Source organism: Sceloporus undulatus, chromosome 4, assembly GCF_019175285.1.
Source record: "Sceloporus undulatus isolate JIND9_A2432 ecotype Alabama chromosome 4, SceUnd_v1.1, whole genome shotgun sequence".
Classification (NCBI taxonomy): domain Eukaryota; kingdom Metazoa; phylum Chordata; class Lepidosauria; order Squamata; family Phrynosomatidae; genus Sceloporus; species Sceloporus undulatus.
The window spans coordinates 13,704,958-13,717,763 of record NC_056525.1 but is presented as its reverse complement, the minus strand read 5'-3'; the positions used below and the strand labels follow the sequence as shown (position 1 = coordinate 13,717,763).

Here is a 12,806-nt window from a genome sequence, read left to right as displayed (position 1 = left end):
CAATTTTTACTGGGGATGGTAATATCCTCATTCCCCTCTCCATAGCTGTATTTCCTGGTCGGGTCAGCTTACAACCTTTCCCTGCTCAAGACTGACAGGAAGTAAAATCTGAATAGTCTTCAGTAGCATCATTTGTTCTCATTGCTTCCCTCTTTCATTTCTGTTCAGGTCCCAATCATGTGTCTATGCAACAGTCAGGCCAGAACACCATGCCCACAACTTCCCTGAGCATGACTGTCAGTAGCCACGGAACTGGGCCCGGCTATAGCCATACAGTGCCTGCGTCTCAGAATGTACCAATGCAAGGCCAGGGGTCGATAGGCAACTATGTCTCACGAACAAATATCAACATGCAATCTAACCCAGGTAAGCTTGGCTAGGTTTTGTTGTTCTTGGGAAAATATGCCATTTGTATCAAGTGTCGAAGGCTTGTTGGACTGAGAGCACTTGTTACGGGATGAAGGCTGGGGAGGTAGACGGTGGAAGGAGGCCCTTTCATACTACACAAGTATAGCACTACAATTCTATTTCAACCATCATGGCTGTATCCTGTGGAATTTTGGAGTTTATAGTATGGCAAGGCACTAGAGTTCTCTGGCTGGAAATTCTCAATAAATAGTCATTTCCAGGATTCCATCGGATAGAACTTTGGCAGTTCAAGTGTAATCACAATGCTACAGTTGTGTAGTGTGGAAGGGCTCATAGAATCATATTCAGAACTGAGCTGCTGAAGAGTTCTTGTGTAACTCTGAAGCTTGCCTGGTTTTTGCCTTGACAAATCATTTGTTGAGTACAAGTAGCCATCTCTCTTTTCAAATGAGCTCTCTGTACTAAAAGCCTTACAGTGTACAAAGACAGAGAGAAAAAAGCGAAGGAAATGGAACTAAGAGTAAACATATGGGATATTTTTCATCGTGTATTTAAGATTAGTGGTATGATCTGAAGACCAGTTTTGTCCACTGTTGTAAGCCGCCCTGGTTGCGTTGTGCAGAGGGGCGGGGTAAAAATAAATGTTGTTATTGTTATTGTTGACCCTAAAATTGCACACTTTTTTTGAGCCTTGGGGGTCATAAAAATGGCCCTGGAGGCTGCATGCAGCCTGTGAGCCTCTCTTTGCCCACCACTGATATAGATATAGATTCTGAGAATCACCATATATGTTTGTATGTGTTACAGTGTCCATGATGCACCAGCAAGCAGCAACGTCACATTACAATTCTGCGCAAGCAGGGACTCAGCATTACCAAGGGCAGTCTTCCATTGCCATGATGAGTCAGAGTAACCAAGGCAACAGCATGATGGGACAACGGCCGATGGGTCCCTATCGACCTTCGCAGCAAGGTAATATATCTTAAAAACAGTGAACTGTCTCAGCAGTATTGCATATGTCTTACGACTGCAGCTATGAGACAGGGATTTTACCATCAGATGCTGTCTGTGTGGCTTTTCCCATGGAAAAAGTGGCTGTGATCAATAACATGACACTGAGAAGAAGTGATTAAAATTTTCTTTTCATACCTATTTCCTACTTCTGGGCCAAATAATAGTTCTAGAGGAGGGGCAGGTGGGCAAATGATAAAGAAAACAGCATAGGAGGAATGGATTAAAGTAGCTCTCTTTGAACATTTTGGTCCTGATCCGTATTGGCCTCCCTTCCCCACAGTATCTTCTACCAAAATTTGAGAGATTATATGTCGAGTCATAGAATCTTAGAATTGAAAGAGACCTCAGGGGCCACCAGGTTCAACCCCCTGCCATGCAGGAACTCACAATCAGAGCACCCCAACAGATGGCCATCAAGCCTCTGTTTAAAAACCTCCAAAAGAAGGAGACTCCACCACAGTCCAAAGCAGCATTTTCCAACGTCAAACAGCTCTTATTGTCAAGACGTTCTTCCTAATGTTGAGATGGAATCTCTTTTCCTGTTATTTGACTCCATTGCTCTATGTCCTAATCTCTGGAGTTGCAGAAAATAAACTTGCTCCATCCTCAATATGACTTCTCTTCAAATATTTAAACAGGACTATCATATCGCCTCTTAACCTTCTCTTCTCCAGGCTAAACAAACCCCAGCTTCATAGGGCATAGTTTCCAGATCCTTCCCAATGTTGTTGTTCTCCTCTGTACATGCTCAGACATTTCTGATCTAGTTAAGGTGAACCAGCCACATAAAACAGAAAAAGCTGCAGCATAAGCCTAAACATGTCTACTTGGAAGTAAACCACACAATCTTTGTTGTTGTTAGCTGCCTTCAAGTCGACTTCGACTTGTGATGACCAGACGAATGATAGACCTCCAAGTTACCCCATCCTCAACAGCCCTGCTCAGGCCTTGCAGACTCAGGGCTTACACCCACAAATCAGCAAATAGGATTGTATCCTTATACACACATTCTCCTGAGTACAAAACTGTAGCCTTAATAGGTATGTTTCAATACCTCTGTTATTATTACCAATCTGTAACAGTTTTGTAATCATCCTGGGTAGCAGAATTCAACTGAACTTCATACACAACCAGGCTTTTATAAGCTTTGGCATACTTCTTTCTGTTCCTTTCTGTTTCTCCTCATTTCCTGCCACAGCAGGTGCAATCCTGATTTTCTTTGCTCCTGATTCCAAAGGACAGAGATGTCCTGGGTGCTACTTGGCTGCTAAATTGTCCCAACCTGAAGCAATGCACAATGGCTAGCAAAATTCCCTTTTGGAAAGGAAGGTGATGTATGGGTCTGAAAACATGCTCTTTATGTGCATCCTAGAAAAGAGAAAGAGGTTTGCATTTGGGATATAATCAGCAAGAGAGATAAAAGTTGATTCTTGCAGTAGTTGGTTTAGAAGAAAGAGCCATGTTACTGTAGGGTTGCCAGGTGTCCCTTATTATAAAGAGTGTTCCCTGTTTGAGGGCTGGAATGTTTTTTCCTTTTTATAGACTGAATGACCTGTCAAAAAATCCTGTATTTTTGGATGTGAGCCCTTTGTATAGACAGAAGTGCGTGCATTATGTAATTTATCACTGACGCCAGTAGTTTAATTTTACAGAGAAATACATGGCTGGGGTAACTGAAATCAATACTTTCACAGGGTATTTAAAAAGAACACAAACTTGTCAATAGCTACTTCATGATTGTCAGCCCAGGATGTCTTTTATTTTGACTGTCCTTTAAAAAAAACACTACACACTATAGAATTGTGTAGTCAACCAGACTGAGGCTTGCCTTGTAGAAACTGATGATACATTCAGAGCAAGTGTGCAGGATAATGTGGTTTACAAGGAGCACCCACCCCATTGTTTTTAATGGGGCGCAAGCATACGCAGATACGGATCCTTGGTATGAGGAGACGGCCCACTTTATATTATACATATAGCTGTACTTTATCTTAATTTTTCTAATAAACACAACACACTTAAAAAAAACCCAGAGCGGCATACCACTGGTCCCAGAATTTAGCACTACCAAGGAAATTGTGGGAGCCCATTGCAACTTGGAGGTGCCTCATTTGAGTCAGTAATAAAGCTAGAACTTTTTACTCCAGCTATAAGCAGTTCCCCAAACAGGCACAAGTGGCATTTCTATTTATTTCATGATGTTCAGTTAAACTCTTAGAAACACATAGCCATAGTACAGTGATGGCGAACCTATGGCACGCGTGGCTCTTAGTCCTGGCTCTTCCAGCATTCTGTTCCCAAAATGGCCAGACAGGAGTCTTAGGGATCCCAGACTATCTGAAAAACTGTTATCTCCCTATCCAAACCTACTGGAGTCTTAAGTTTCATAGAGGAGGGCTTTTTCTCAGTCCCACCAGCATCAAAGGCTCACAAGAGAGAGCCTTCTTGGTAGTTGCTTCCACCTTCTGGAATTTTCTTCCATGGGAGGCTAGGCTGGTCCCTTCTTTACTATCCTTTTGCTGGCATGCAAAGATCTTTTTCTTCCAGCAAGCTTTTGACATTTGGGCCTGTTACAGATGGGCCTTTTAGTATGGAGTCCTTCTGTACTAGGGTTAGGAAGGTGCGGTGCTTCTGCACCCCCGAACCCTAGTACAGACTGAGTCCGTACAAAATGGCGGCGCCCCATCTACATGGGGGCCACCTCTATACGAGGCGGCGCGGACGTGACGTCATCGCTCCACGCGAGGGCGCTTAGTGCGCCCTTTGCGCGGAGCAGGAAGGAGCTCCATTTCGGAGCTCCTTCCTGGTTTGTGGCGCTGCTTTGCATCGCTGGGCACAGCCTTCAAACGGCTGCACCCAACAATGCAAGGGAGAAAGGGGCCAAGTGGCCCCTTTCTCCTCCTCTCCGCTGCCGCAGGGTGTTCTTGGGGCTTGAAGCCCCAGGACACCCCTTTCCAGGCCGCAGGGAAGCGGCCTTTTGGCCGCTTCCCTGCGGCCTGGAAAGCGGCAGATCGGGGCCTCAGTGGCTGCTGTTCGGGCCGCTGAGGCCCCGATACCCTGGGGAAAGGGGCGGGTACAGGCCGCCGCTTTTCGGCGGTCTGTAACGCACCATAATTGCTTGCAAGGAGCCTTCTTGTGGGAGCAGGGTATGCTTTATTTGTAACTTTTGTATGTTTTACAGTGATTTAATACTGTTTTTAACCTATTGTTTTCATGTGATGATTTTTAATGGGTTAAATATTTTGTTGTTAAGTATTAGCAGACTCTTTGCGAGCTGCTTTGGGTCCCAATTGAGAAGAAACATGGCATGCAAATGAATAAATTAAAAGTAAATACCCACAGACAGGACATAAGGCATATAACTCAGTGGGTGACCTTTCTCAACCTATCCTGCTTTGGATTCTTTTGAGGATAAAATAGATACAGCTGAATGTACTCTAAACTCTTCAGAAGAGTGGAGTAGATACAGGTGTAACTAATCATAAAAAACTTGCCGTTTATACAGCACTTTTAGTATTTTCAGAGCTCTTGACATATATTGTAATCGTCTGCTACAGTTGTTACCATAATCCTATTGAAATTGGTCAGCATTATTATCCCCAACTTGTGGAATGGGACTGAGACCAAATATGCTTGCCTAGTGAGTTTGCTTCATAGTGAATTTTTATCCTGCCCTTCCTACAGAATGCTCAAGGTGGCTCGCATGTATTTTATCCTAACAACCCTGCGATAAGCCCTATGCAATCTTTTGTCTGATTTTCTTGTGGGGAAGAACTATGTATGGGGACATGGGTAGATATGTAATCTCTGCCCTTTTAATACCATACATTATGTGGCAGGGTAAAGCTAATTGCCATTCATTGCATGCAATTACAGAGCGCTATATGATATTTGCCTGCAATGAAATGCTGCCCTGGAATGAGCGGCATTGCGCACTTACGAGTGCACTCAACCCATCTTGAGTCCCAGCTTGCAGGGAAAGGCAGCATGGTGGTGGTGATGGTAATAGTAATAGTAATAATAATAATAATAATACACTTGAGCAAGCAAAGACCAGCACACGCCATTGGTGAGTCAGTGTCATTCAGTGAGATTCATTGTGCAGGCAAAATTTGAAACTGGGCCTCCCCATTCTTTTGACAATACTCCAGTCCCTACAGCAGGAGTGGACAACTGTGGGACGCTAGGGGGCTACATTATCCCCACCCAGAAACCATGGAGGGCTGCATCCTCCCACTGCAACCTCCCCACATAAAAAGTCAGTGTTAGCCCCCAAATGCCCTCTGGGAACATGGAGGGCATTCAGCTGGGGAAGACATTTAGCCTTGTTTTTGGAGCTCCCTTTGGCCACATCCTGTTTCAGGAAAAGTCTTGTTCTTGGTGAAAAATGTCCTGGGAGGAGGGGTAAACGTGTAAGAAATGCCCTCATGCCACTTAAAGGAAATTTGTGGGTAAAAAAATTCTTTTTCATGATGCTCGGTTAATCTCTTAGGAACACATAGCTGTCCTCCATTATACTGGCTTTTGGGTTGGAAGTTCAGAACAGAGACAAGACTTAAAGCAGGGCTCTTTATTCTTGTCCATTCTGCTGCACCAGACCTATCAAGTATGAGGCAAACCAAGACGTAGGGAAGATACACATAACTTGCTTTGAAGAGGTATTTTTTTTTGTTTCTTTTTGGCATCACTGCAGACTGACTGAGATCCTTTCACTCTGGTTTGTAGGTTCCTCTCAGCAGTACATGGGCCAGGAGGAATACTACAGTGAGCAGTACAGTCACGGACAAGGTTCATCAGAGCCCATGAACCAGCAATATTATCCTGACGGTAATTTTGCTGAGCGTTGTGTAATATGTTTCCAAATGCCACTGAACTGCAAGAAACTTTACCCAAGTTGGAATTAGAAAGTGAAAGCCAGTGCACACACATACACTCTTAAGGTCTTTTCTTGAACGTTGCAACCTTTGATGATAATGGAGGTTCTTTTCCAACAGGCTAGAAAGTCAATATCACAGCAGTTAGGGGATCAGGTAGCATGGGTCACAGTAGATTAATCAGGGTGAAATAACAATTTTTACAAGATGAGGAACAGAAGAGGTGAAGCCAAGAAGGAGCAATAAATATCCAGGAAGGAGTATGTAAACAAGTGTTAGCATTCATGTGACCACGTTCATTAAATTAGCATTTGTGTTAAAGATTTTTTTAAATTAAAAAATGTAAATAGCAGGTATGGCAGATTGGGACTGGGGAAAACCTTTTCAGGGAGTCATGCCAACAACAATATGGCATAAACCTGTGTGTTTCTTTTAAAACCCATTATACTAACACCAACAATATTATAACGTTAGATATTTTGCCAACATAGCAGATCCTCCCAACAGTGTATCTAGCAGTTCTTATGGTATTTGGTACATAGCTACCTTGAGCTCTTATGAGGAAGGGTGGAATATAAAACAAAATAAAATCAGTAGTTTTGCTGATGGGGAAGGTGGAGTCAGGCAAGGTGACAAAGGTGGTTAAACAGCTATAAAAATATCCAAGAAAACAGAGATGATTGGTGTAAAGAAAAATCCATTATCCATGAAGTGTTTCAAGATAAACTGTTTTTCATAGGGCAGAACCTTTACAACTTTACAATTCAAAAAAAATAATATTTGAACTCAGGTACTTCTAATTTTAAGATTACATGCTTCTCTCTTTTTATCCATCTGTCCATTTAATCTAGATGCAAGTTACAGTTTGGTCATTTTTCACACTAAATATCTAAACCAAATTTAATATTTCCCCCTCTCCTTCTAAGAAGAGGTACACTTCCATAAGGTGGAGCTGAGCAGCTCTAACATTTCTCAGCTATTCAGCACATAACATCAATTTCTAGAATTTGAAAAGAGAAGCCATAAGAGTTTTACAGATATATTTGTAGTTAATACATTCCCTTTTGGTTTCAGGGTAATCTCCATATGTTTTCAAATGCATATGTAGCTTTCCTTCTTAATCTCCATTTCTCATGTTCCTTTCTTTCCTGTTTTTTCTACCTGAGTTTAGGTCATAGTGACTATGCGTATCAGCAGTCATCTTATTCTGAACAAAGCTATGACAGATCATTTGAGGAGTCCACACAGCACTACTATGAAGGCGGTAAGGAGATCCATGGTGGAAGGGTTTCTTAAACAGGATGGAGGTGGGGGACATAATGAGGATATTTACTTCCCAAATAAAAATTCTGTCCTCTTCTCTGAATTTCAGTCCCCAAATCTCTAGCATTGCAAAGACCGAGACATTGAAAATGGTTTACAATTAGGATTCTTATGTTTGCTGTATTTGCATGTCTTTGGTACCTTTTCTTTGGGTGCCTGTGCTCAACTTGGGTATTTTAAGAATCATAGAATCATAGAGTTGGAAGAGACCGCAAGGGCCATCCAGTCCAACCCCCTGCCATGCAGGAAATCCAGATCAAAGCATCCCCAACAGATGACCATCCAGCCTCCGTTTGAAGACCTCCAAGGAGGGAGACTCCACTACAATCCTAGGAAGTGTGTTCCACTGTTGAACAGCCCTTACTGTCAGGAAATTCCTCCTAATGTTGAGGTGGAATCTCTTTTCCTGCAGCTTGCATCCATTGCTCCGGGTCCTAGTCTCTGGAGCAGCAGAAAACAAACTTGCTCCCTCCTCAATATGACATCCCTTCAAATATTTAAACAGGGCTATCATATCACCTCTTAACCTTCTTTTCTCCAGGCTAAACATCCCCAGCTCCCTAAGGTGTTCTTCATAGGGCATGGTTTCCAGACCTTTCACCATTTTAGTCGCCCTCCTTTGGACACGCTCCAGTTTCTCAATGTCCTTTTTGAATTGTGGTGCCCAGAACTGGACACAATATTCCAGATGGGGCCTGACCAGAGCAGAATATAGTGGCACTATTACTTCCCTTGATCTAGACACTATACTTCTATTGATGCAGCCTAAAATCGCATATTTTAAGTTATTTCAGTGCTAGAAATTCAGGGACTGAAGGAAAATTTAACTGTGGAGGGCAGAATTCTTATTTGCAAAACAGTACCCTCATTTTCTCCTAAGTAGCTACAACCCTGCTTACAGAGCACATGACGCTTGGGCCATGCACATGGCACACACATGTACAGTCATCTTTCCACATTTGTGACTTTGACTTTCACTGATCTGATTAATATGCTCTCTTTAGGAAACTCTAGGCCTTCCAGCACAACTCTATGATCATTGTCCACAAGAAGTCACACTAGAGGATCTAGAGTTTCCAAGACAGAACACTTCTCTCGCCATATGTAGGTCCTCCAGCACAATTCTATGGTAATCTTTTGACAGATGTTGAACACAGACTTATACTGGAGGAGCTACAGATTCCTAGAGATGTGTTCCCTCTGGTAAAAAACAAAAACAAAACAAAAACAAGATTTTTTTTTTATTTGTGGGTTTCCCACTTTATGGAGGTCTTGCACCTCTAGCCCCATCAAATGTGGAAGGCCCACTGTATTCTGTTTTGATCTTGCCTTACAGCACACAGGGTCGTAGCTAGGATTTTAGGAAGGGGGGGGGTCCAGTCTAAGTGCACCATTATAATGGGGCTTGAGTGTGGTGGTGCAACAGCACACACCATTCATTTTTCTAATGGAAGGGGGGGGGTCCGGACCCCAAGAACCCCCCCCCCCCCGGCTACGTCCCTGCAGCACGATATGTCCCCCATCACTCCATTTTTCTCTAGGGAAGTCACTATCCAGATACTAGGTAAAGTAAGAGCCAAGGGAAAATCTAGCATGTAAAAGATTGGGCCATGGTAATCAGGGGGTGGAGATTATCAAAGATCCTCTCCCTCCTATTGATAGTTTGAAGTGGTGCAGCTCAGTAAACAATATACCACATAAAGTTTCTGCTAATCTGCTCCAGTGAGTTTACATGGCCAAGCCAGGATTTGAACTTTGATCACCAGCATCCTAGTCCAGCACTCAAACTACTACACCACGCTGGATCATAAATACTAATAGTAACTTAAAATAATAAAACTTAACATCAAATAGATTTTATGTGCCTTCTCTGTTGTGGCACCCCAGTTATAGGGGTGGGGGCTTCTCTGCTGTAGCATCACAGTTGTGGAATTTGTTGCTTGTTGTTGCTATAACACGTTTTTCTGGGGCTGAGAGTGTTTCCACGGCTAAGTGGTGAATGGAACCCTGGCCTCTAGAATTACATTGCTCAAACAACTACATCACACTGACTTTCCCACAGCACACAAGGGGAATCAAAACAAGTGGTTACCAGAACATGGAGATATAGTATGTGATATCATGTGATAGCATTTTGATTAGCATCAGAATCACATCTACTGATTTTCTATCTTTAGGAAATTCCCAGTACAGCCAGCAGCAGGCAGGATACCAACAGGGAGCTGCCCAACAGCAGACGTATTCACAGCAGCAATACCCAAACCAACAGAGTTACCCAGGACAACAACAAGGATATGGTGAGAAAATCTAAACTGTCATGTTTTGCTATACTGCTCATCTGTGTTGGTCCTGTCTTTCTTTTTGGAGAAAAGTTGGGATAAAAAATAACTTGAACAACATCTATTTGAATTCCTTCTTCACATATCACTTTTATTGTCATCATATCACTTTTATCGTCAAGGAAATGTTTTCTAATGTTCCATCAACATCTATTCCCCTGTAACTTAAAACAATTAGACCTGAACCTACCCTCTGAGACTGAAGCAAACCTGCACCCTCCTTACTATGACAGCTGTTTAAATATACAAAGAATTCAATCATTTCACCCTTCAGACTTCTCTTCACCAGGCTAAACATGCCCAACCCCTTCAACCTCTCCTTAGATGTTTTGTTCTCTGTAGCTCTTATCACTTTTTTTGCCTGTCTCTTACCCTGTCTCTTTTCCAATACAATTTTTCTTCTTCTTTGTCTTTTGGCTAAACAGCATGTGCTCGATATTGGTAATTGCTGTCCTAGGATGTGTGTGTGTTTTAATATATGTTTAACATGGATTTATTTTTTTCTGATTGTTTAATTTTTAAAAAACGTTTGTATATTGTGATTATTTAGCCATGTTTTTTCATCATTATAAGCCTCTTTGAATCCCAATCGGGGGGAAATGCGAGATAGCAATTATTATTAGTAGTAGTAGTATTCTATGTTGCTGTGTCCCTTCATGTCAACTCCAACTTACAGTGATCTTATCCTTGGTTTTCTTGCCAAAAAATTATTCAGAAGTATTTTGCTATTGTCTTTCTCTGGCCAAAAGATTATGGCTTGCTCAAGGTCACACAGTGGGTTTCTTTGGCTGAGCAGGGATTTTGAACCATCATCTCCTATTCTAATGCTCAACCCACTGTACCACACTGGCTTGCTAAACAACATGCCGCTATAAAATTTATAGCATGCAGTTGTAAAGTCCCTTTCTTTTTTTTCATCTTCATGTCCCAGACAGGAAAAGCCAATTTTTATTTCAAATCCCCCCCCACCCACACACACACGGGTTAGTTAAAATGGAGAAATCCAGTCGTAGAGGAAATTTTGAAAAACCAACTGCAGGGGCAGTTTTAAACCTCCCACAGTCATGCCACTGAATCCAGAATGGGGTCACATCCACTTACTTGAAAGCTTAATAAAATACCCTATGTTGTATTTAACATAGTCTGTAGTTTAACCCTTTCTCCCTCCACTAAATTCAGATGTCTGTAAACTGTAAACTTTCAAAGTTTGGGGAGATTCTTCACTATCAAGGAGCATCAAGTCACCTATTTCATAGTGATTAAAGGAAGTTTCTCATCAGGATATATGATTTCCACCTCTCATACATCTGTCAAAATGTTATTTTTACAGGTCCTGCCCAAGGAGCTTCATCACAGTATTCTAGTTATCAACAGGGCCAGGGGCAACAGTATGGAAGTTACAGAGCTTCTCAGACAGGACCATCAGCACAGCAACAGAGGCCTTATGGCTATGAGCAGGTAAGGTGGGGAGTAGTCCAAGGGAAGGGAGTGCAACCTGTAGGCAGCAAGTGACCCCAGAGTCCACTTGTGCAACTCCTTAAACCACCTGATCCCCAGAACTTCCACGTCCAAAGACCACCCTAAATATTGCAAAACACAAAGAACCACCCCAAATGCCCCCAGAAACCTCCTGAAAATACTGGCCAAAACACCAACCAGAAGTGAGGGCACAACACTTGGAATTCCCATTTTGGTCAATATGCAGCCAGCAAAACAGGTGTCTTGGTGCACAGATGGGTGAATACCGCCGACAAGGGAGAGAGGTTGAGAGAGTTGGCCTTACACTTTTGCCCTGCCTTTGAAATATATAATACTTGGGATGGGGGGGCTTTCACAGAGCAGTTTATGATTGTGCATTGATAGGATAGACAGCCTTAGAAAACAGAAAAAGGCAAGGCAGGAGTCATGGGTTACTGTAAGAGTGTATCTATACTACACAGTTACAGTATTATGGTGCCCTCTTAACTCTCATGGCTCCATCCTGTGGAATCCTGGGATTTCTGCTTTTGTAAGATGATGATGATGATGATGATGATGATGATGATGATGATGATGATGATGATGATGATAATAATAATAATAATGATAATAATAAATTTTATTTATATACCGCCTTTCCAACAGATCAAAGCGATTTACAAAAATGCATAAACAGTTACATGAACAATTACATAACACATAAACAACTATAAATTCATCCCAGTACCTTAACTAAATACAGTTAACATCAAAAAACAGTTCAGTTAATTGCATTCAAATATATAAAAATATACCCTCCCCTACCAGCCAAATGGACTGCCCCTTGCCTTTGCTCCCCCCAAAGGGGTGACCTCCCTGCCAGTGGCAGGCCTGCCACAGCAGGCACCCAGCCTTTATCCCCTTCCCAAGGGGAACAGGTGTTCCTGGCTGGTTACCTGGGGCCTGGGCCTGGTAGGAAGCAGCCTGAGGCCAGCAGTCCACCAGGTGAGATGGAACATGCAGATATAGCAAGCAGCAAGTCCACACAGTAGCAGGAGGTAATACACGTCTCTTTCCTGGGGTGGCCTGTTGTTCTCCCCTCTTCCCCCACTTCAGTTGGAGTTTGAAAAGGGCTGTAATTCAGTGTGGGGAGTTGTTGATCTCTTTAGTCTAAGGATCTAGGCTGTCAGACTCACAGCAGGGAGTAGATATCCAGGCAAGGGTAAATTCAGATACAGATAGTATAGAGTTAAGTACAAGTGAATCCAATAGCGCAGGATAGGCAAATTGCTGCCCACTGATGTTCTGTCAGGTTAAAAAATAGTGCTTTTTTAATTGCAGTTTTTCCACTTTCATGGCGGCCTTGTGCCCCTAACCCCAGCAAATGTGGAGAGTCCACTGTACACATTTTGCCGCCATTCAGCATATT

The 12,806-nt window shown here is 42.6% G+C and overlaps 1 protein-coding gene across 1 annotated transcript in view; it reads left to right on the top strand.

Moving 5' to 3' along the window:
* SS18L1 (SS18L1 subunit of BAF chromatin remodeling complex) overlaps nucleotides 1-12,806 on the top strand; it is a 38,424-nt gene that overhangs the window by 23,059 nt on the left and 2,559 nt on the right. The window contains exons 5-10 of the mRNA XM_042465484.1: nucleotides 169-366; nucleotides 1,177-1,341; nucleotides 6,109-6,210; nucleotides 7,429-7,521; nucleotides 9,758-9,877; nucleotides 11,250-11,377. Coding sequence (XP_042321418.1) covers nucleotides 169-366; nucleotides 1,177-1,341; nucleotides 6,109-6,210; nucleotides 7,429-7,521; nucleotides 9,758-9,877; nucleotides 11,250-11,377 — 806 coding nt within the window. The remainder of the gene's footprint in view (nucleotides 1-168; nucleotides 367-1,176; nucleotides 1,342-6,108; nucleotides 6,211-7,428; nucleotides 7,522-9,757; nucleotides 9,878-11,249; nucleotides 11,378-12,806) is intronic.